The 25,272-nt window shown below is 36.3% G+C and overlaps 4 protein-coding genes across 5 annotated transcripts in view; 1 reads left to right on the top strand and 3 right to left on the bottom strand.

The window, feature by feature from the left end:
* Positions 1-25,272, top strand: part of LOC145973901 (uncharacterized) — a 163,597-nt gene that overhangs the window by 33,568 nt on the left and 104,757 nt on the right. The window contains exon 2 of one of the 2 annotated variants that reach the window (XM_083103561.1): positions 18,974-19,142. The exons of the other annotated variant lie outside the window; for it this stretch is intronic. The gene's annotated coding sequence lies outside the window, so the exon portion shown is untranslated. The remainder of the gene's footprint in view (positions 1-18,973; positions 19,143-25,272) is intronic. 2 annotated transcript variants of the gene reach the window in all.
* On the bottom strand, positions 414-12,632 carry LOC145973408 (uncharacterized). The gene is made up of 5 exons (XM_083102740.1): positions 12,592-12,632; positions 7,250-7,388; positions 6,157-6,497; positions 2,156-2,266; positions 414-783 (listed from the first exon to the last, which is right to left on the bottom strand). The coding sequence occupies exons 2-5, from the start codon at positions 7,379-7,381 to the stop codon at positions 534-536; spliced, it is 834 nt and encodes a 277-aa protein (XP_082958866.1). The 5' UTR covers positions 7,382-7,388; positions 12,592-12,632; the 3' UTR covers positions 414-533.
* Positions 14,120-15,738, bottom strand: LOC145973175 (uncharacterized). The gene is made up of 4 exons (XM_083102413.1): positions 15,562-15,738; positions 14,932-15,122; positions 14,404-14,514; positions 14,120-14,255 (listed from the first exon to the last, which is right to left on the bottom strand). Exons 1-4 carry the CDS (start codon positions 15,736-15,738, stop codon positions 14,120-14,122), a joined length of 615 nt encoding a protein of 204 aa, XP_082958539.1.
* Positions 18,761-24,016, bottom strand: LOC145973907 (uncharacterized). The gene is made up of 4 exons (XM_083103572.1): positions 23,719-24,016; positions 22,778-22,962; positions 19,319-19,435; positions 18,761-19,197 (listed from the first exon to the last, which is right to left on the bottom strand). The coding sequence occupies exons 1-4, from the start codon at positions 23,881-23,883 to the stop codon at positions 19,089-19,091; spliced, it is 576 nt and encodes a 191-aa protein (XP_082959698.1). The 5' UTR covers positions 23,884-24,016; the 3' UTR covers positions 18,761-19,088.

Below are 25,272 nucleotides of genomic sequence, written 5' to 3' on the forward strand. Positions count from 1 at the left end.
GAACGCTTTCCCGTCTTTTACATATATAGTAGCGCTCCAGTTTCCACTCTCGGCTCTGTTATTTGCAAATCACGCGTCATTCTGATATATTCGCAAATCACTTCTTGTACACAATATCAGTTATTTAAACGTAACTCGTTAGACATTTTTTCCTTTAATTATACATATTATTTAAAACTTATTAAATATGAAAAAATAAATTTGCAAGACATTAGTTAACTTTGCGACACATTTTGGAAAAGGAAGCTAAATATGTGAAAATCTGGTTGATTATAAAAACATGACTTTTTATGAAAGCTATAATATTCGGGATATTGACAGATAAAGATAGATCAATAATTGATTATATTTGAATTAAGAGATTCATTTTGTGTATCAAAGACGTGCATTTGCAATAGCAAAAATCTGTTTCTCTATTATCTGTATTGTACTTTCCCTCGACATTCGTAGCGATCATTTACCTTATTTGGATAGGATCGTCAACATTATGATGCACGTTCGTTGGAATCAGGTTATCATCTGCATGCATCGCGTTATTTCATGCTGTACCTCGACCAATCCGCGGCATACTCGTCCTCCATGCCGAAAGTTCCGGCCGCGGGATCTGCGGGGTTCGGGTCAGACGGGGGTGCGTTATATTTCCCGAGGGCCAAGTCGATGAGGGAGAAACTGCACCCGGGAAACATGGCGGCGCAGTCCTTGCCCTCGTGGCCGGCTTTATGTGCCTGAGTGTACGTGCGATGCTCGTCGGGTTCGAAGGAGAACACTTTCTTTAAGGGTAACCTGCAAACGGGTTATTTTTAAATCACGAATCGTGCGTTGCACGACGATGATGGAATCGCGCGTCGAAGAGTCGTGGAAAATCGATTTTCATCTTCTCTGTATCATTTACCGAGATATTATGAAATATTTCTCTCTCAGAAAGGGTGAAAAAATGTTCTTTCTCTCTCTTTCTCTCTCTCTCAAGAGGCAACCCTCTATAAAAAGTCCCTAACGTTTTACGAATTGCGCATTCTTGGCTGAGATGATGAGTAGGTTGCTCGTAATAGTCGGTTACGGAATAATCGGGGAGGCGCTCCCTCGAGATCGTCAGACAGAAAGAGCTATTTTAAATCGCACTCGAGTCGAGTCACGTTTTTAATCCGTCGTCATTTTTGCGTTGAGAGAAAGAGAAAGTCATAATAACATCTTATGTTTTGTGTTTTATACCTTCATTTAGAAAAAAATGAAAGTAAATTGGCATGTAAAATTTCTTAAGTTTTTCAGTCTCTTTACATTAAGTAAAATCAAATAGAAAATGAAAACAATGACAAAAAATGAAAAATTTAATTAATAAATCTCTTAAGATGTATAATTTATTCAAGTTGTATCATTCAATTTTGTGAGTCGCAATGCGTATTGAAGCATCTGTTTTTTTTTTTTTCATTACAAAAGTGCATTTTTTATAAAAGTTCTCGTATACTTACGATATTATTATCAAAATTCTTCATGAAGTGTTTCAAGATAAATGGGTCAAGTAGTAGTAACGAATTACAATCAAAACAAAAATGTTCAGGCATCAATAGCTTTCATGTAAAGCGGATTGAAAGTGAAGAGGATTTTTTTCAACAAGGGGACAAATAGCTAACGCACAAAACTATAAAATTGTATTGATCATATCGAGATCATATCGAGTAGAAAATAACGCGATTTTTATTTTCCAACTAACTCGTAACAAAAATATGTGTTGAAACGGATTGAGAGAGAGAGGGAGGGAGGGAGAGAGAGAAAAAGAAGGATTTTTGCGACGATTTTCATTACTGTTTTCGCTAAAGAAAAATATCCCGTCTGTTAAATCAAAAATTTGTTATCATAAAGAATATTATCAACAAAGTTTGATGCATTTTTTATAAAATTTATAAATTCTCGAAAAAAGAAAACATATTATTCATCTAATATTATTGTTTATCTTACATCTTTTTAATTTCTTGCATCTTTCGCATTTTTTTCTTTCTTTTTCTTCTCTTATTTTGAAATCTAGCGATGTTTTCATTCATCAATTCGCAAATTAAAGTAAATGTAGAAGAAAGATAAAAAACCTCGAAAAATAGAATGTCAGTTTACGACTCTTCGAGATACATTTGCCAAATCCTTTCACTTCGTTTGAGAATCTTACGAGAATGATATCCGCATCATTTCTTCTATCAAAGTATTCCCTTTCGGCATTAATCGTTGGGATGCTTCGCAAAGTGCACGTAGAATACATGTTCTGCCATCAAAGCCCATCCTGAAAAATAAGAGAAAATGAGATGTAAAATGATAAAAGATATATTTTATAAAAAAAATATTTGTAAGACGACTATATATTTTTTCGTCGTTGTTTTTTTACAAAAGATAAAGAGAAAGAGAAAAAAGAGTGAAATCTTCCATTAAATTCGGCTCTAATTTGTCGAAGTGCTCTTTTTTTATTTTTACGAGTTACTGCGCGGATCACGATAACAATTTTTCTGACTTATCACTGCCACTTTGTGGCAAAGGAAACCTTAGGGAAAATGCGCTGAATGACAGCAGTTATCAGATTTCCCCAGTCAGTTGACTTCAAAGCCAGACAAGAAAGGACGATATTTTACAGGGTATATGTTTCTTTAGACGATCAATAAATACTGTTTTAACAGAAAGTCAAAAGATTTTTAAAAAAGACAAAAATACAATTCAAATACAGTATTTAGTCATTTAACAACCTAATTAATTTTTAATTTTTTAATTTTAATTAACTTCTAGTTTTTTTATTTTAATAAATTTCTATTTTATATTTTTAATTTATATTTTTCGTAATTAATTAAGATCCTATTATAATATTTATTTAAAAATAAAAATTATTATATTTGTTAAATCATGGAGCTTCAAAGATAAATTAAATTATTACATTTTAGAATTCTCTCTCTCTCTCTCTCTCTCTCTAATATATAACTCCAAGAGAATAAAGAAATTAGTACTGAACGAAAAAATAAGACAACGGATTATTTATTTTACACGCAACAGACCCGACCCTATCAAAGCAATTTGAATAAACGCCTATCATTTATTTCCGAGGCTTTTTACGAAGAGAGAACTTGAAGAGTGGATTTCGAAGAAATGAGATAGAATTAATACTGCGGATCTAAGTAGATAACTTCGATGTGACACTTCATCCTATTCATTCTTTTAAATAAATGACATTCGTTCATGTATTAGTTGTCCGTATATTGCCAATTTACGAGTGTTTCAAATGTAATCCTTTAATTTGTCTCGCCGATAAGTCTAAATACAATTTACGTTACGTTTCTACACTATTCTTCTAAAACTACAGTTATAAAAATATCACTGAATATAAAAAATAAATTAACTATAAATTAATCAATAGTTGCTGGCGCTAATGCTTCTCCTGTTGCATTATTTTATTTTATTTTATTTTTTTAAAGAAAAACAAAACATTAGCATTCAAAACCCGTTTACGTGTCGCATTTTCGGATAGTTGCTTTATGAGCCTCCTCACAATGCGACTATAAGGATTTCCCAGTTAAGTATTCTTGTTACGTCCTTGGAGTAAGAACGCCCAACGGCTATAGCCGTGGCCTTATTTTGGTTCGGAAAGCGGAACGCTATCGACGAAAATAATCGGAGGCTCTCTGACTGGCGGAGGGTATAAATCTGGTTATGGCTGAGGTCGCGAAAGAGAGCAAGAGAGAGAGAGAGAGAGAGAGAGGAAGAAACTATTTCCCATGGTCGTTGGCCCGAGAAACGGATAAATGGTCTGTTGGAGACTCGTTCAGAAACAACCTTCTCGCAGCCGCTATCGGGTCGCGGTTGTGGAAACGCCACCCTCTGATTCATGCCATTCTGAAGCCGCATCACCGTCTCGTCGACCGATCCCTTATAAACCAACGGCGATGTTGCACTTCTCATACGCATGCACACACGTAGAAATGCGCATCATCCTTACACAATGTTCTATAGCGAGCGCTATAAGACGTCGGATATAAACCATCACTTTAGCATCCACTTGTCCTCGGCGAAGGAGTGAATGATTTCATGCGGATATTAGCCGCAATACTCTAACGCTCGCCTCGTTATCCCGGCTGGGATAAAGTGGAGTAAACGATGCTGCTAAATGTCGTTCGATAAACGTCCTTAAAAGCATCGCGAGAGATGCAATAAACGCTTTCTCGACAATTATGCGAGGCACACGCAAATGGCTCTCTTTGATCGTCCTACGTTAGTCGTAAAGTTATTCGCCTCGTAAGCTTTATAAATAATACATAAAAATTGTTTGCTTATTAATATGCGCTTTTTTGAATAAGATTGTTTTCGTTTATTTAAAGAATCAAAGAATTATGAGGAGAAGAAGTCTCAAATGTATTTTCGCGAAGAGAAAATCAATTTTCAGCTGATATTTGTTCAATTATGTGCAATAAAGCTTTGTGCATTTGAAAGAAATTTAATAATTGACTACAAGAGCTCTAATCAAATTACGTTATAGAAATACCTAATTCAAATAAATATTATGAATAATTTGATACAAATACAAGATATCATCTTTTGCTATTATGCGAGAACGAAAGACGATGGCCAAAGATTGATCTAAATTTGACTAATCCTGATTGAGCTAAATCCCTTATAAAAGATTTTCGGACATATTTATGATCTCATTCATAATATAGACACCTGTCACGCGTTATTCACAGCTTTTCAGTGCCAATGTACCGTAATAAGTTCGGATAGAGATGAATCAGCACATTACATTCCCGTAAAATTATCGCGTAAATTCATGTATCATAATACAGATAGCAATTGATAAAATTGTATTCGATTCTCTGTAATTCGATTCTCTTTAATTTGTTTCCATGTTTTTGATTTTATTTGTAACTTCTGTGAATCGATTTGCGAGCCTTTTCTTTAATTGAATAACTTCATAATTAATTTCATAATTTTTATTTAGCATTTGACGACGTAGAATTATTGAAAGATGTATCGAAAGAGGATTATTATCATGGTATCAAGACTTATGATATCATATGATATTAAGTCTTTTGATATCATGTCACGCATATCATGTATTGGGATTAGCGGACTCGCTATAAAATGCAATTTAAATCCCCGGTCAAGTAATGAAAATTAATTGGCTAAATCCCGTATAATAGCACGTCACAGGTCTGTTTCACAGTATAATACAGCTTGACAAATTGTAAGCCCACGTGACGTGACAATAAGCTCGTGTTTCTAGCTTCGACCGATGCGCGGTCGAAGAGTTTAGTCTCGTCGAGCGTCATTATTGCAATATATCGGCTTTTCCGGTTAATGCGGCCGAGACGTCGGGATACGTTGCGATAGATGACACGGAAGAAACTGTAGTACTTCGACGGGTCTTCGCCATAAAGAGGCAAGACGGCCGTTCGATCGTGCCAGAACCACTAAAACTGCCATTCTATTTTATTATCGAGCGTGTCTCTCATCTCGTGAAAATTCGTCGCTCTCCCCCTGTCTTTCCCCAAAGATGCTCTAAAATCCAGGTTAATATATTCGCTCAATTGGAATAGATGGCGATGTTGATCCAGGAAAATTGTCGTCTTAATCGCCCACGAAAGCATAAGCATATGTTATTATCAGGAACAGCAATAATTAGATTTTTATGCAAATTATGGAGCATCTATTTTTAAATTTTTTAGTTTGCTAATTAATCGGCTTAATGCTTTAATATATAAAATCCTTATCCGAGAAATGCAAATGTTGCAATTTTGTATAAAATTTTTTAAATACAAATATTTTGTAAAATAAAACTCTTTATTTGTCATAAAATTTATAATCTCTTATTAAATGTTAAAAGCAAATATATTTACACATATTTTAATATTAATATTAATATTTTAATATTAATATTTTTATTATTATTTTAATATTATATTAATATTATTATTTTAATATTAATATTTTTTTCGTAAAGTATTCTTTATTCTTTTTTCTCTATTTTTTTCAAAAAATATTCTTCTCAACGCAAATATAATTATTTGTTTGTTTAAATTTGAAAAATAGATTGCTTCGGTGCGCTTTTATTGATTTTACCGAATTGCAACGATCGAAATCTGTTTTAAATAATACGTTAATGAAACTCTTTCATTTATTTAAATGTCGTATACTTACGCATTCATGATGATCTCCAATTTTTTGTAAAGCTCCCTTCGGTGCCTCCTTTGCAAGTAATAGTACTCCGACTTATGGTACTTCTTTCTGCCGGGCGCGAAGTGAGTCCTGACATCGTTATTCCATCCTGAATATTTCAGAGGGCCGTTCCTATTAGCGACTGCAGTAGAACCGTAACGATCGTGCTTGTTGCCGGTTTTGAGTTTATCGTTTCTCAGCTGCAGAAACGGCTCCAGGGCGGGTTTGCTCTCGTTGGGCAGGTCATAGGAGATACCCCAGTTAACACCCTCCGTAAAAATGTTGTCCGGGGTTAGGGTGTGGACCGTCATACAAAGGGCGACCTGCGTAAGAAGTCTGCGTTATATTTGTGACTGTCATTTCTCTTCACTTTTGTACCTTAGGCATAATTTTTTCCTTATATCATCATTTATATAAAATCTCACTAATTCTCGCGGGACGAATTTCTCGTGATAAATAAACTGTGATGTACACCTTCTGTCATATAATAAAAAATAAATAAATTTAAAATAATAAAATATATGATAAAAATAATAAATTTAAAATAAATAAAAAAAATAAATTTATAAAGCAGTATTGCATGCAAAATTAGGATTGTATCTGCGATTAGAAATGTTATCTGCGAAAAGATATCAGATAGAAAACAGGAAGTATCTTAAATTTCTTAAAGTTTTACAAGTATTTTCGATACTTATTGCTTATTAAATCTTTCGTTGATATTGAAAATAATGTGTTCGTAACAGTTCATAATAAATGATATTAGAGTATAACAATTTTGCCCCGTAACTTCATCTATTGGTAAGTGCATTTAATCAGTAAGTAATTAATGATCAAGTTAATTAGCTTGCGAGCGATGCCTCTTATAACCAGAAGTTAAATTAATTCATGTTATGCATTGAATTTACATTTAAATTAATATTGTACTATAAAAATTTGTTGTTCAAGTCAACAGAGAAGTATAATGACTTTTGACTCTATGAATAATAATTCTGTTTCGAATTAAGAGAAAGTTATGAAGATTATTTACATAAAAAATATTAATTATGTAATATTATAGGATTAATATTATACTTACGGAAAATGTAGAACCTTCGGGAAAAACGATGTAACGTCGTTTTCTTGAGAGAATTGATTTGTCGTTCGCCTCATATTCCGACAAAATTACGCAGAGCATTAAAAACATCAGATACCTAGCATTGTAATTCATTGCTATTCTGCAAAAAAAATATATGCGGCGTAGTTGATTTAACTAACGAAAAAAATGGAGCACTTTAGAAAAGTAAACTCATGAATAAGGTTTAACGAAATCTCTTTTCAAAAAAGTGTGATATAATACTCTGTAATGTTTTTAAACAAAATTTAAAGTCAATTAACAATCTTGGACATAAGTTTATACTTGATTTTTATTGTGCATGTGAAGCACGAAACAGTAATAATTCTTGTTTCTAGAGTTAAACGTGGAATTCGGGATTAAAAGCGGATGCGTTTGTGTTATCTGTGTAAGTTTGACATTGACACAGGTGACGCTCGCCTGTCGCTATTTTAAACGTCCAAAGATGATATATCCTGCGTTTGAATACCGTAAAAACCGGATCGCTAATTTCGTCGCGTCAACGAAGCGCTCTTTGAAGCGAAATGAAATTATTTCATTGTCATCGCAACATATAGAGAAGGAGAGAGAGTGCAAGATCGAAGGGTTATGGAGCGAAGAGGGGAAGGGAGGAGAGAATCGTGGCGGGCGAAAACTTCTTCCGGCGCGAACTTGTAAAGGAATTACCCAACTTTCCGGAGAGCAAATCTCGGTATAATCCGTTGAGAAATTGTTCGACGACTTTCCTGAAATAAAAGCAGCCCATGAGCGACGCCGGTAATGCCGCCTTTTTGCGATCGCGAGGAGCGAACTGCCGTAAACCATCGGGATTCTCTTTCTCATTCTTTCTCTTTCTCTGTCTTGTTCTCTCCCCCCCCCCTCTCTCTCTCTCTCATGATTCGGACTGGTGACTCCGAGCGGGCGTTTGCGATCGGTCGGGAGGATTAGACAGGAAGTTGGAATTGTACGAGGAAATAATCTTGGGATAAATAATCCGGTCGGCCACGCTCCAATGGCTGGATTTATCGCGAGTTCGCAGATATTTAAGAGCCGGCTTGCGCGGAATTTTAACTCTGGTTTCGTGCGTCACCTGATCCGAAATTAAACATCAAATCTCCGCTGTATTTTCTGTGCGCGAAATTCTTAGCGCGTTAATTTCGAGATATTAAGAGAAGGAAAGACATACCAATACAGGGTAGGCCATTTTAATCTACGTACTGAAATATCTCAAAATCCATAAGTTTAAGACAAAAATGTTTTAGACAAAAGTTGTATGGTTTCAAGGGGGATATAAGATGGTGCCATTAGTTTGACCTTGAAGAGTCACCTGAAGATCACGTGATGGTCACCTCCAACTTTTTAAACGGAACACCCTATATGCTTTTGCATATTCTTGTAGCTCATCTCGAAAGCTTTCCAAAACACTATAATTAAGTTAGTTTTCATTAAGTACTTTCCGAGTTATGAAGCTTGAAATCATTTCTTAATTTTACATAAACCGTAAAATATCTTGTAAAATATTCATTTTTCGATTATCTTACCTTAATACTTTTATGTAAAAAATAATGAGAGGAATCAATTGGTGTAAAGAAAACACATAATTGTTTCGAAAAAAAAAATGTAATTGTTAATTGCCAATTACATTTTTTCTTTCGAAACAATTATGTATTTTCTTTACACGAATTGATTCCTCTTATTATTTTGTACATAAAAGTATTAAGGTAAGATAATCGAAAAATGAATATTTTACAAGATATTTTACGGTTTATGTAAAATTAAGAAATGATTTCAAGCCTCATAACTCGGAAAGTACTTAATGAAAACTAACTTAATTATAGTGTTTTGGAAAGCTCTCGAGATGAGCTACAAGAATATGCAAAAGCATATAGGATGTTCCGTTTAAAAAGTTGGAGGTGACCTTCAGGTGACTCTTCAAGGTCAAACTAATGGCACCATCTTATGTCCCCCTTGAAACCATACAACTTTTGTCTGAAACATTTTTGTCTTAATCTTATGGATTTTGAGATATTTCAGTGCATAGATTAAAATGGCCTACCCTGTATAAGGAAAACTGTAAACATTGACAAAAATTTTGATTTAGAAAGTATTCTTCTAGAGTTTGTGGCCGAAAAAAAGAGGTATATTTTATCTTACGGATGCAAGATTAATTTTTCATTTCGCGACGTGGGTGCTGCGCTAGTGATTGCCATTCTTCCTCGATGTTAACCCGGAAAACTTCGGAATTGCCGGCATTAGTTTCTTTCTCCCCCCGACGAGGAGAATATGTGTGCGCGCGCTGCTGCAGGATGTTACACGCTCGCAATGTGCTTGTGTATACGGGTAGAAGCGAATTGTACATTCTCACGTGATTATACATCGATCACCGTCCTTGCATTTCCGGCCACGAATCCCATAGATCCTGCAGCGGGACGTTATCCGCTTTTCCTTTCACGTTTGAGGGAATTTCGTTCACCCGCGTAACGACAGGCGGGATATTGTCGCATTCCTCTTGTGCGAACTTTTCATTCCGAAGCGGGATGTCAATTCCCGTGCTCTCGAAAAGACGTCAAACTAAATCAAGAAATCAATAGGAGAATAGCCGTGTCTATCGATGAGGATGAATATAAAAATTTACAATTGAAGGCATTAATGTATTTTTTTCCGAAATCCCGCAAAATTGATAGAGAATTTAAAAGATATTGCATGCGATGAAGCAAAATAAAATTTTCTTTTTTGATAACTTTAAGATAAATACATACATTACGCGATCTATTTTCTATCTCTTACTCTCGCGATGTATGTTTCCTTAATTAACATTATAACTTTTCTCAGTTCCGACTCTGGCTAATATAATTGGAATCTTATTACTTGAGCGCAAATATTATAATCAATGTCAAACGTTGCGCGCTCGAGTTACAAACCACCCTCAGCAGCCAATTAATTTGTACAGGATTATTAATGTACTCCCGAACAGAGCGTAGAATGTTGCGAAATTTATTACGTCACGAGGAGAGTCGATACTCTCTCCTATAGCAACTATTTATGTACATTCGAAGCGCATAGGTTCGTTAACGTCAGTTAACGAATATGTCAATAATTTTCCGCATAATATAATGTAACGCGAACTTTCGATAACATATATAATAATTATATTGTATGCACGTGTATATAATATAATATCGTGCCAAATATATTTTATTAATAATTCTGATAAATCGGGGCAAAGTGGTGTGATTGACGTTTCGCGGTTTCGCGCAAGACTGCCAATCGGAACGTTAGTCGTATAATTCACCGAGCAAGATATCGAAAGATATATGAAGGAGAGGGTCTGGCTCCGCAAATTGTGATCCGTCGACTCGTCCCGTCGATAACAAGATACTCCGTGTTCGATGAAAACCAATATAATCGATCGGTTTGCCGGCATCGTCAAGTCTCCTCGACCGCCCTTGCCATATCGCTGATGAAACAAGTTTGATTAGATGTAGCAGATACGGAGCTTGGAATTCGATAAAATTCTATTTCGATCAACGAAAAACAAGTTGGCTGTCGCAGCCTTCCGTTTTTGATCTTATCTCAGGTTTTATTACGGATATATGACGCGCGAAATGGAAAATATATCGGTACGGTGTTAAATTTGAACTTTAATACATGCGCGTTCTTTAAATTGCATAATTATATCGTTAAACGAGAAGATTTAATATTGCAACCTGACTTGGCCAATAAAACTTAAATCGGGTGCAATGAATTTAAAAAACGATGGAATTTCCAAGAGCTCTCGTTCGAGCAGAACATCATAAAAATTATAATTACCTATATTAATGAATTAAGGGATGTAATGGATTATAATGGTATTTGTAGAGGAGATAATTACTTTGCATACAGGTGTATGTCGAATAGACGAATGATGGAATTTGTAATCTCCTCGCGTTTATAATCCTTAACGCGTATAAATTAGGTTATTATCTTTTATAGACATTTAATCAATGGATAATAATTATCCCGATTATTTTCCGATACATTCGCATCGACCTCGGATATTCGTTTGAGGGTATAACCGCCGGATAACTCTATTATATCAATATTTAACGTAATCGTCGTTATCTGTCAAAAATATCAAAAATGATGCGCGAGATTCGCAAATTCCACGGACACTGCTGACATAATTCACTCGGACAGGAAATTGCTCGATCGTAGTCCCGAGGGTGCATCGAACTGGTCAAATATTTTCGTCAGACAGAGCTTTCCGCGTAGGATAAAGGATATCCAACCCTCGCGCTAAGAATAACTCCTGTAACTCACTTTGGCGAGCTCTTTAGGAAGTAGGAAATTAATTGGTCGTGAAAAAATGACACGGAAAAAGGAGAATGATCGATGGATGACAGCGATATCTTCGCAAAGCACAATGTACGTCTATAATTTTCTGGCAATTTTTGTTTCGATGATTGAATCTTTTTCATCGAGTGTGCGATTCTCTGTTGGAACTTTTGACGTAAATCTTCGTCGGAAATAACAATGCCTGTGTGTGCTCTTAAATACATTAATAATATCGCCGAAACGTTAATGCGCGGTTCGCTACCTCGCTAAATAGATTATGATTAATCAGTTTGTCGAGTAGTTTGCCGGCCGTATTGAATTGCCGAAGCTAAAGAATGTCCTGGCATGAAATTAACAAAGGGAGTGCATTATCGTGAAAACTACATAAAAGCGAAGTTGTACCGTTTGATCTCCCGTGTGACAAGAGATGAGTAATCGGGGAAAGAGAGGACGCCTGATATTATCGACATTTCTGACAAATTTTCTTTTTTATCGTCATTCACTCTCCTCCCCTACGTCGAATATTGAAAACGTCACTTTTTCCCATTGAAACGAAATAATATTGCGCCGCTTACACGAAATTGATTCAATAAATGTGAATGAAGATTGTTTTGATAAATACAAAAAAATAATGTATTAATGAACAGTTAAATGTGTATTACTTTCTCAATTAATTTGGTCGTTATTACAAATATCAACATATCGATATGCAATCTATTATATTTACAAAGTATGCTTTGTATTTTCACGGAAATTGACACGCCTCGTAAATAAAGCTTCGCACGTTGAGGCGACTCGTATGTGTTAAATATCAGCATGTAAATTCGCGAGATAGTCCCATAGATAGCCCCGTTCGATTGTACGCCAGTTTGATCACCGGCCGAGCAATTATCTCGGCCAATCTCCGAAATCTGTCGGTGTGTCCCGCGAAAACGAAAATGGAATTGAAACGAGCTGTTTTATTATCGTACCGCCGATGCGTCAAATCGCGAGCGAATAATCCCTGTGCTCACCTGTCTCACTTATTTGGATCTCCTGCGGTCGTTCACGAGGGTCGCCCGGTGAATAATCTCCCGTCCCGGCCGGGACCGACCGTTATTATTGCAGTTAGGTGAGCGCGGAGCATTGTCGAATTCATTAACGTCCAGCCGCGTTCGCTCGTACTTCCGTTCTCCTCGGCTTTATTTAGCTAAACGATTAACGGCTCAAGAGCCGAACAGCCCGACACGTTGCTGGGCGTGAACGTAAAATACCGCTCCACTATTAGTGCGATTAACGTTTCCGTCCGTATTGTGTGCGTGTGTCGAGTGCCTCTCTTCAGTGTCGGGACACGACACACGCACGCGCTCTTGTATCCTGTGGTTGCGCCTATAATTTGAGAGCATTTATCATCGTACGCTGCAATAGGATTTTTGCCGATTATCATTATCCATGCGGCGAATTATGAGCGTGGTTTGAACAATTTTATTTGTCGAGAAAGGAATTTACCGTTAAATAAACTGTAAAACAGATATCATCGATAATTAAATATCCTTTTTAAGTAAATTGAAAGATTAGAAGTGGAGAAATGCCAATAAGGATATTACCAATTTTATTAAGTTATAAATCGAAGAGGAATATTGAGTTTGGAAAATTAATTTAAAAATAAAGAATATATATTTATTTCTCTCTCTTCGGTCTATCACTAGATAGGATTAAATATAAACTTGGATAAAGTTTTTTTTTTTATTTTTATCACGTTTGCGTCTAACAAATTAGTGTCGCTAGATTAACTTCACATATAACTAACAAGAGTCATATGTAATTTTAACTTGTTGGTTGTGCGTCAGAGAAACATATGAAATTGTTAGACTGATTGAACGGCGGCAGCCGTGTCGAAATGGAAACTTATTCATCTGTGAGAGACAAATTTTATAAATGCGAAGGGACTGCAACATTTGAAATATTAATCAAATTGATGGTATAAGAACACTTTGAAAATTATAATTTCAAATATGTGAGGCCAATTTTTCTACTATTTTACATAGCCAATATTAAGTACCGTTTGCTTCATTACATTCGAGTAATGTGATATGTGTTTCATGTATCATGTGATTCGGACTTTGAGATTGAAATGCTCGTTTGCTTGAAAGTAATTAAAGCTATGAGTTTTATTACAAGGAAATAATCAATTTAAAAAATTTGCAAACCTGTTTTTAAGAATTGCTTCTTAATGAAAATTATATAATTAAGCAATGATCTAATAATAATTTTGGGAAATATGTACCAAATAAAAGTTATACAGAAAAGTGCTTGGATTGAATTACTTGCTTTTCATAATTTTGTTTCTTTTTTATTTTTATTATATTATTGATACTTTTAGGAACATGTATATTTTAGAAACATTATAGACATACATTTATTCGATAAAATAATGTTGAAAATATCACAGATTTTTCTGCATAAAAATACTCTAATTAAATATAAAATTTTTTAATAAATCACATTATAGATTGCTTAGACTTTAATTTTATCATTAGCCTGGCTTTCCAATCAGCACAGTCATTTATTTTCTGTATATAAATTATATAACAATAATTTCAACAGTGAAAACGGACAAGGGTAGACAATCTCGCAATCATTTTTTGTTCGATATGCAATATCATAACAGTCGTGATCATTAGCATCCTCGAAATTTCTGAAACATATTTTCTTAAGTTTTTAATTCGAAATATCATAACATTACAATAATTTTTAATAAAAGCAATATGTATTATTATATGTTAAAATATTCGTATAGAAAGTATTAATTTTTATCGTAATAAAAATATTGGAAATACGCTTACCTTAAAATAATTCGTATGGCATCTTCGATAATTGAAAATCCTGGAGGACTTAACACTGTTTCCGCCTCGCAAATCGCACGAAGAATACACGATCGTCCAGGCAAGTTTTGACTAAAATAGATAATGGCAAATGTTAATTACATTTAACCAAAACACGAATAAAATTTTTCGGATTGTATCAGTTACAGTTACATTTGATATAAAACATATGTTCGAGATATTTAATGCACATTCGATAAAATTATTTTAATATTTATCGAAAAATTACAACTAATTTTTTCCCTTATTCTTTTTCTTGAATATAACATTTTAATACATTTGAATATAACGTATTTTAAAATCATAAATTATTTTATATTAATAACAAATTTTTCTTTGTATATTAGTATAACTTACGTAATATTTAATTTTATACTTTGATTCTGTTTATTTTTTTATTCTGTCTGTATTTTCTAAAAATTGCGTTTCATATATTTTATAAAAATTGTTTTATATACATTTATTTAGCCATTTAATTTCTTTTTTTACCCGTTCAATGCTAATTCAAGATTGGCATAAAGTTCGCGTCTATGTCGTCGTTTTAGCTTGGACGGTCTTTTGATCACAGTTTTCCTCAAATCTTCTCGACTAGGTATAGGCCATATCATATCGAATTCCAGATCGAGATTCCAGTTGCTAGGCTCAGTAATCTGAATAGCTTTCAGCAGGCTCAAGGTTATCTGAACGAGCAATTCCACATACATAAAATCTCTGCTTAAATAATAAAACTACTTTAATTGTTTCAGTCAAAAATTATATACTTGAATTAAAATAAAAAAATTGCTAATATGAAAAGATGAGAGAGAAATTTTCTTATATATATCTGTATTTGTAAATCTATACAATGGCTGATAGGGGAAATATGTGTTTCATAATACTGATAGTACATAAATTACTGATAAATTTAATTCAATAATACTTTTCGGTTTATAATATAAAACGTGTGCCAGCTTCGAAATGGTTGCTCGTAAAAGCACGGTTATCACGTAAAATGAGAAAACGTCCGTCTAACTGATTCCTATCGATCTCTTTCGATATTCGTGAAACGAGTAGGGCGCGATGCTCTCGTAAAAATCCGGCGTAATGAAAGACGAACCCTCCGCTGATCGTCTGACTCACCACGAAGGCGCTCCCCTTCGGAAAAGCGAGTTCCCGTTTACGTCTGGGTAAAGTCTCCCCTGACCTTTGACCAGTGGCACTTAAGTCGGAGTCATTACGGTGACACACCGCCTCCCGCAGGAGCGACAACGAGTCCGGGATCTCGGCGAGGATCAGGACGAGCCACGGGGCTCTCATTTCTCGAAATTACCGGACAGGCGGGTAAAATCGGTCCACCTTCCGTTGCTCGGAGATCTCCCGAGAGGCTCACGGGACGAAGAGCATTTTCAGAAACCCCGGAAACATCCTTCGCGGTTACGTCGAAATATTACACTTGCATTTTGCGCGTACGAGAAACGACTCGCCGCTAGGACGACGATATGGGAATAGCATCTCGCGCTCGCTGTTTGCACCGCGAATTATCACACGTCTGGTTTGCAACGACGAGAGACAATCTAATTGCTCGAATATTTAAACGTACATTCATACCGCGTTAATTGCGCCTTCATTTAACGTGATTATTACGAAATCGAATCTGCAATTATTTTCACGTAATTATCACGCGAACGAAAAATTATCCCTTCAAAAATAACATATTGATCCTGTGTTAAATTTTTGTATCTTTCAGTCATACGTACGAAACTTCATGTAAGGGACAGCTTCTGGGATTGTAATAAAGTATGCGGTCCTATCTCGTACATGGACTGCACATACGTTCGTTCTCTGGTATATTTTATGTCGCGGTAAGATATCTTTCCAGTGGCAAGATAGAATAAATTTTAGTTTTTGTCAAGTTTTAATATTTCAGCACACGCAACGTTGATATACGTGAAAATTTCAATATAAATGAAAATATCTTTTTTAAATTCGAAATAAGACAGTTAATATAAAAAAAGTAACACATAAATAATAGGAAAAGTGACATTAAAATAAAATAACAAAATGAAAATGACAGATAAGAAAAGAAAATAACATAGCAATTACGTCTCTTTCGTAATAATATTCGCAAAGTTTTTCGCAATTTGTTTAGTTATTGAATGGCCAATTTGGCCAATTTGGCCATTCAATAACTAAATGACTTCCATGCGTATTCAATGAGCTCGACTGAGAGAGCTCATTAATTCTCTCGGGTTTCCCGTAGGCCATTAAAGTCTGACAAGCTGTCCCCCATATTGCGGAGTCCTCTTGCTTTTCCATGCTAATCTTGAAAAATCTCACCGAAAGCTCGGGCAGTTCTTTATGAGAGCTTCATCGGCTCTCCGTTCCCTTCCCCTCTCCCTCCCCCCTCTACACCGCAGTCTTCTATCCCTGCGAAAACCCTTAAATTTCGTAAATCTCGCAAAATATATTCAGGAACAGTCTGCCTGTTTTATCCAATCCCGAGGATCCGAGTGCTTTCTGACCATCTTCACAGCTTCCATCTGCGAGGTAATTTCATTTTGGGCTTTCGGATCTCCTTGATTCCCTCTCTTTTCCTCCTCTTCCTTCTCCCTACTTAAACTCATTCTTTATTTCTTTTTCTCGACGACACTGCCAGTTCCATTCTGCCACCCTAACCGGGAAAACCGCGTGATTTATCTAACACTTTAAATTGAGCGATTTTTCTCGTTTTCGAGGGAACGATTCTTCGAAATCTTTAATCGCGCGATTGCTATATAAATACAAGAAAAATTGCCAACATAATCAATGCGGTAATCTCTTTATCGACATTTCGCAATATACTTTCAATACTTTTGTTTCTTTATTACGGTAAATACCTAGAACATGTATTAAATCTGTTGCGAAACATGCCCTATAGTTGCGACACATTTATCCAATGTGGGTCGACCATTTCCTCGACGTAACGCAATGTTACCCCAAAGTCCATTTTGCACGAACATTCTGGTCGCTATTAAGGAAACCAGCGGACGCAGATTCATCTGTTTAGCTTGCAATAATAGATCGTGTGGATGGAATAATATACTGCATATCCCTTTCTCTCTCTCTCTCTCTCTCTCTCTCTCTCTCTCTCTCTCTTTTGCAGATATATACACGTATTCTAAGATCAGTAATGCGTCGCGTGTTGCATGTTGCGTGTGTGAAATTACGCTCTATTTCCACGTATAGTGACGGTAAGCTAACATAATACAATTCCCCTCCATAACATCAGCTGGTAGTCGAATTTACATCACATATAATTAGCGCGGAGTCGTTGTTGATTCGCGTGCAAATCACGCAATCTCCGAAGCTATTTCTCTCGCAATATTGGAGCTGATATCGCGGTGGAATTTATTCGAAAACTTTACGCGTTTTTCGATCGTATGATGAAGATATATTGGCGGAGTCAATAATTAATTTCTCAGAAGAAGAAAAACGCTTCCTCTTCAAATTATTTAAAGAAGCTGCTATTAAAAGGACATCCGATTTCCGAGACATTTCAAACGAGTGATTTCTTTCCAATTAATTTATAAAATCCTTTTGAAGATTTACGTCAAATTAAGAAGAATAAGGTTTTATTATTTTTCGCATCGATGAAAGAGAGAATCATCTTTTTAAGAATAATTATAGAGCTGCGTTAAATTATTCGCAATTATTAAAAAGTAGATAGATTTTAATGCGAAGTACACAGTACACTGTGTAATTTGCACTTTGTTCAAAGACTCTCTCTCGGTCTCTCTCTCTCTCTGTCGCCCCGTCTCTCTCTTTCTCTCAAGAGATTGGGTCTTTGAAAGTTCTGTTGTAATCCGAGCAATTTCGTAGTTACGAGGAAATTCCAAGAACGACGTTTACTGCATAATTTAAATTGCTAACGTCATTGTTATCAACATTGTTGTCGATCTCATCACATACTGATGGTTACTATTATTTGCTTTGATGCCATGATATTTTGTCTCCTTTTTTCTACGATTACAAAAACACCGCACAGTAATTATTCAAAGCGACACGATCTTTTAAGCTCAAAGAGTATTACTTTGCACGCTGTACGGAAAGAGAGATGGGTTTACACCTAAACTAATTCACGACGAATGTTGCGCGAAACTTACGACAGATACTTTTAAAATGCACTTTAGAATGTATATGAAGCCATGTACGTATATAAAGTAGACACAAGATATAAGATATGTATTGTATATAAATATAATAACTCTTTTTTATTATAATATATTTTTTATATATATTAGCACAATTAATTCCATTTAATTCTTCTCAAATGAAATAGTAAATGATTTTAGCTCTATAATTATGTTAAGAAGCAAGTATTTAATATTTTCAAACTTACATACATTTGCAAATTCAGTACAAGAGGAGATTGTTTTAATTAAAAAAATGCAATATTTTTATTAACGTCAAAACTTAAGATAAAGCAATTAATATCATCCATTATTATCTGTATCTGTGAATTCCAAGTTTCCTGAAAATCTTAATCTAAATCTGATAATCTTTGGTGTTACAGTTGAAGCACTTCGTTAATCTGATTACAACGAAGAAAAGATGGAAGAGAGAGAATTCTGCGTGATAGCTGCTCGTTTCGTGATTATGTAAGAGATGATCGCGCTGATTGCGGCACTTTAGAAGACATCTGGACACTTGGCGTGCATCTCGTCGCAATTCTCACCCAAGTAGTAAGTTCGCTCGTATTCGGTCATCGGATCGACATCGTAATGTCCTCCAGGCAATCTGCAATCATTGAACCCGTCATCTTTTGGCGTGACACTAATATCCGAGGGATTTTCTTTTCATTTCGAGATAAAAGATTTAATTTTTAATTATAAATTTTAAAACGAGATGTTTTCCTTACGTGAACGTAGCGTGCAGGATCTCCTCGATGAAGCTTCCTTTCCCTACGTCTTCGCGTTTACGCCTGGCTGCTTTGCAGATCGCCTTGAGAACGCAGGCCTTGCCGTCCTTCACCTGGCTTCGCAGTGAGAAACACAGGGTGAGATTACGGGGTAGGTCAAAGATTCGAAGAGCGGTGTAATTCGATGGTCGTTTGTCATTATCATCCTCGTTATCGTTGTCGGTTTCGCCCGGAGAGTCGGCGGTCTATTCATTAAGTTCGCGATAATACCGGGGGGCGCGTTGATATTGCCCTGCACGAAACGTTTCACCGTAAACCCGGGGGTTACAATGAGCCCTCGTTCCCATCCCCCCTTCCGTCCCTCCTCCGCGCACTATGCTAAACAACCGCGCCGTCGTTTCGCATCTGCCTCCCTCTCACCGCCTCCTCCCTCGCTGAGCAAGCACTGGCAATTAGGCTATGGCTCCGTGCAATTAGAATTAGAGTAACCGTCTTACCCAGGATTAATCCCGCTGCTCGACTCTTAACCGAAACTTTAGTATACACGCGGTAGTAAACGGCTACGATCGGTAGGACGTATAAAGGTCTCGATAGAGAGAGTTGCGAAGATCCGACAGTTCGCGGAGGAAGGGATGATTTATCCGCGCCGAAACGGGATTTTACCCCAACGTGGGTGTTAGTGCGATCGAGCCGGAATCTCTGGAGCTTCGTTTTAGTGTCCCGTTACTTGACGGAGTAATAAATCCTTTCGTGACTTTTTTAATCCATTAACATTTCCTAAGATAGTTGAATTCGGAAATGCGACCCGAGCTTGATCAACGGCTTAAATATTGATGGAAAAACCGTGATCTTAATGGCACAAACCCATCAAGATCGATGTAGACGAGGCGGAAGACAAGGGCAATGTGCTTAATTTTTTTCGCTTAGATCCTCCGTACTCGCGTACCATTTTGTCAACGATAATCTTCGCCCGTCCGCACGTGAGTGAAATACGATCCCTCGGGTAATCAAAATTAATAACGGTCGTTTTTATTCCCGCGGATTACTCGACGAGGACGTCTTAAGACGACGGAGCGCGCTCTCTAACATAAGCCGTGCAATTCCGTGGCCGGTTAGCTGACTGGTTGGTTGGCTGGTTGACTGAATGGCTGGCTGACTGGATGGCTGGCTGACTGGATGGCTGGCTGGATGGCTGGCTGGCTGGCTGGCTGGATGGTCGTCCACGAAACCGCATCGCGGAGCGATGTAGCGCGACGCTCGGAATAAAGTATCGCAAGTACGCGGGCATCATTCGTCCGAGTAATGCCGTGCAATTTTTTCCCGTGACTGAACTTGCGTCAAACGGCGACGGTCCCATATATTTCTCCGCGGCGTATGCATTTCGCGAAATAAAACTGCAGCTCGCGGCGCTTGTCGCGTTATTTCTTCGTGTTTCGCGACGCGGAAACGTTGGTTATTAGTTTCGGAACTTTCTACACCGGGATTTATCCAATATTGTGCAGCGTCATCGCTGCAACGCGTTGCAATTATATCGAAAATCCGATTTAATCGGAGATTACATTAAAATACCCGTCTTCTCGCGCAAAATGGTCTGCTGTTTTGCGCTTTGGAGCGCGAGCATAATGGTTCTAATGCTTTTCTGTAATTGCTTTCACGGGGGGTCATTCCCCAAAGAGCAAGCTGCTCCCATCTGACGAACCGTCTGCATACCAACAATCGTCCATGGCTTTCGACGTTGTTTCACGGATGTAACGTCACGCGGTGTAAATAATCGGTTTTTTTTTTAAAGCATTATTCTTAACCCTTTCGTATCTCCGGGACATATATGTCCCACCTACGAAAAAAATCATAACTTTTAAACAAATAATCCTATCGACCTCTATCTTGGCTTGTTTTAAAGAAGAAGGTTCAAGTTATATGTAAAAAAATCGCACACTTTAAAATGTAATGTTTACAGTATAATATAATTATCTAAACTTTGTAAAAAATCAAACTTTTAGAGAATGAAGATTAACCACATATTAATCGAAAAATTATAAAATTTATGCGCTAATTATATATATATATATATATATATATATATATATATATATAAACTTAAAGTTTTATTTAAATGTGATTACAACTTTATTATGATAAATATTATAATAATTTATATGTGTAATCAAAGTAAGACGACGCGTGCGACGGGCATCCAAGTCTCGCGGCAGATGCGCGGCTTGCAAAAAAAATATATAACAACGCTATGAGTCGAACATGTGTGTGTATATTCAGGAAAAAACATAATATATATTTAAAAAAATAAAATCAAAGCTTATATTTTAAATATATTGATATTTAAGCTTTTCATAGTCGCCATCTTGAATGTGCCATTTTGAATTTAAAATTTGACGGTAAATTTGGAATCAGCACCCCCAAAAAACCTGTAAAACTGTCTTCATATGAAACACATCTCTTTTGGGAAAACCGGAGGTACGAAAGGGTTAATTTATCAAAAAATAATTCAACGAACGAAGCGAGAAACCATTTATTAATTCCGACATTTTTTTTGTCACGTAAAATATATAAAATCTTCACGGTGGTCTTGAGGAAGCTTCCCTTAATCCATCCGTGAACGCATTATGCGTCGTTTCTTATACTTAAATTATCGTCGTTCCCTCGAGAGTCGCGAGCGAGCGTTTCGAGAGCGTTTCTCTGCACCATCGGGCCGTGAAATTCTTTCGTCGTGCGTGTTTCGCCACGGCCAGTGTTATCCGGATTTCCCGGATAATCTTATTACGGTCACGCGCGCGTACGCGGTCGAGCTTTACGGGAGCTTTGCGTTTTCATGCGAACGCGTGACGCGGGCAGCCGTCGAACAAGGAACGTCGATTACGTCGGGGGTTAGATACGGCGGGGGGTGCATACCAGGTGAATATCATCTTGCCTTAAATTCCCAGCTTTATGATTCCTCGCGCGCGACTCCGATCGCTCCTAAACGAGAAATGTTCCTCGCATCGATAAATGGAAATATTTTCTCAACGCAGATAAGGAAGGCGGCTCTTCCTCGATATAATAAGTTCGCGTCTATTTTTCTTCGCATTGGAAGACGGCGAACTCTTGCTCGACAAGTTGCCGAGGCAAAAATCTCACCGATAAGTCACCCTTCGCGCGATCCTTCAATAGAATTACCATTTTTCCATCGAGGGACTTTTCATCGAGGAAGAGAATAAATCTGATCACTAGAGAAGAACGCGAGATGCGATACAACCATGAGATATTTGATTTTCCCGTGGCAGTAACAGCGACCCTGATCTTTCTATTGTGTAAAGCTGATATGATACATTTGCATTATTATTAATTTATAATTAATGATTTCGTCCGGCCGTGTATTTATAATACGTATTGTAATTTATACGTATAGAGTGAGAGAAAGAAAACGGTTTTTAGCTCTCTCATTTGTCTTCCTTCCTTACTCACGTTTTTAACATTAGCTCCACTTTACGATATAACTCTCTTCTGCTTCGACGATGATAAACCTCGGCTGGCTTCCTGTATGGCAAGATATTTCTATGGGGTAGTTCCCACGCCAACCCGGCGGTGACACCGATGACGAACACTCCTTGGGGCTTCGAGTACGTGCTCGTGGTTAAGCAGTAGACGAGCTGCGTAATACAGTGAAAAAAATAAAAGAGAAGATAAATACGGAGATTAATTTTTATTGAATCAAGTGAAAAATAAAAGTAATATATATACTTTAAAATTTGTTTAATCTAAAAAATGCGTGAGACAGAGAAATTGATCATTGATTAACTTTTTACTGATACTGATTAATTAACTTACTTTCTAAGTAAGAACTTTATTATCCTATAATTCAGTATATATTGAACGTGACGTATTTAAATTAATTATTGGTTATTTACGTTATAGATTAATATTTCCGCTCTTCACATAGTTTATTATTACTTGCGGAGGTTGTTGCGCTTATTAGAGTCTTTTAAAACGTTATGCATAAAGCAAGTTCCGCTTCATTTAGCATATGAAACTTTCCTAGCTAAATTATATCGAGAATTTATGTTGCGCTATAGTACACAACTTTGCACAAGGCGAAACTCTTTATACCGGCTCGCGTATCGACCTGTCTGGCACGTTCCGTCAAAACAAAAACACGAGAAGTTATGATTTCATTTTAATAACGGACTCTCTTTATCCCTCTCTCTCTTTCTCTCTTTCTCTCTCCGAATCTCTAAAGCGAGTGTAACAGGTGCGTTTACGCTCACCTAACATTTTCCAAGTTTATACATCGCAAATTCGCGGACTTGACGCGAAAAGAGGCGACCGTAATTACCATTTCGGCGAGAATACTCCTTTCCTTGTAATATATGTAATATATGTATGTAAAATGAAAGTTTATATCTTACCTGAACGTTGCTGCCTTGAGGGAATGTCAGATAATTAATGCCAATTTCTCTCTCGGACCTCACAAGCGAATCGTTTCGAAATGTTGTCGAGTTTGTCAGCTCTCCGAGGCGAGGGGTGACGAGAATACCGAGCAGAACTAGGTGTCGGAAACGATTGATCAGCATCGCGATGGGCAAATTTCATGTTCCATTGAACGTAGCCAAAGTCCTAATCCTAACTGATAGAATACGCTCGAATGTATCAGCGTTCTGAACAGTGAATAGTCGAGAGCAAACGCTAACTACATTTGCGTATGTCGAAAAGCAACGGTACTCCGGGACGTTTATCTTAACGAGTTGAGCGAGGAATAATTTGACTTTATGTTCTTGTTATGTGTCTAAAAAAAATATTGAAAGCATCCGTAAAAATGTATGCAGTCCGTATAATATTTTAAGCAAATGATAAAACGAAAGATCTAAAAGATTTTAAACTTGAAAATTGCAAGTTATATATAAGTACTATAAATATTTCTGATATTCTTGTATCTTTTTTTGTATAACACGAAAAAAATTTAATACTTTACTCGTAATTTTATCTCAATTTCTTTACTTTTCTTTCATACGTCATTGCATTTTGTCAATAAAAAATCATATATTTAATATTTATGAATCACAATTTGCCTAAATATTATTATTATTATTATTTATACAATAATATGATAATATAATTAGTAGGATCAAGCATTGCAAGAACAATTATTAAATTAGCATTTTAATTGGTTATCGATTACATTAAAATAAAGCATGAGCCGATTAAACATTAATCCGATTCAAATTAGTATCAAAGCGTACGGTGCTTTCTACAAATACGATAATTTATTACTTCAGAAAGTCGTTAACTCGTCAGAACAACCTCGCGTACAATTTATTCGCACAATTATTTCATGTTACGCAGATTACGTGTATTACGGATTACATGATTACGGATACAAAATTATCAGCGATCCCCCTGCGTTTTTTAGTTTCGCGGTAAACGATCCTGCAATAATTTGATTATCATTGGGATAAATTTCCGGCTAAAATAACCAGGACACGACTAAACCGAGTGCGCAGTACATATTATCGAATCAAACGCGTGCCAGTAATCTAATTTAAGCCGAATATTACATGCATCGCAAAATTATATTTAACGCGACGCAACAAAAGAGGAATACGCGCATGAATGTGATAATAATAATGCCGGAATATCATTTAGCCGAGCAAAAGGACGAAATTTTACATCGAAGCGGAAAATATTCAGTTTGCAATTTTTATGACGATAACAATAATTTTTTACGCGCTACTTTCAAACGAACATCGAGTAATTATATCCCAGGATTTTCCAACTGGATAAAATATACATTACGAGTCACACGAGTAATATTTTATTGTTAATAAAGGAGGGTGAATTACAATAAAAAATTATCAAATAAATACGGTATTATTTGCGACTGACTCTTCTGTCGCGAGAGTGACAAATAAATACTGACATATTTAAACGCGAGGATGTTTGCCGAGCAGCTTCGACGATTGAAT

This window comes from Camponotus vicinus, unplaced genomic scaffold, assembly GCF_025532165.1.
Source record: "Camponotus vicinus isolate PSW18456_S1 unplaced genomic scaffold, iyCamVici1.0 SCAF_6, whole genome shotgun sequence".
NCBI classification, from domain to species: Eukaryota; Metazoa; Arthropoda; class Insecta; order Hymenoptera; family Formicidae; genus Camponotus; species Camponotus vicinus.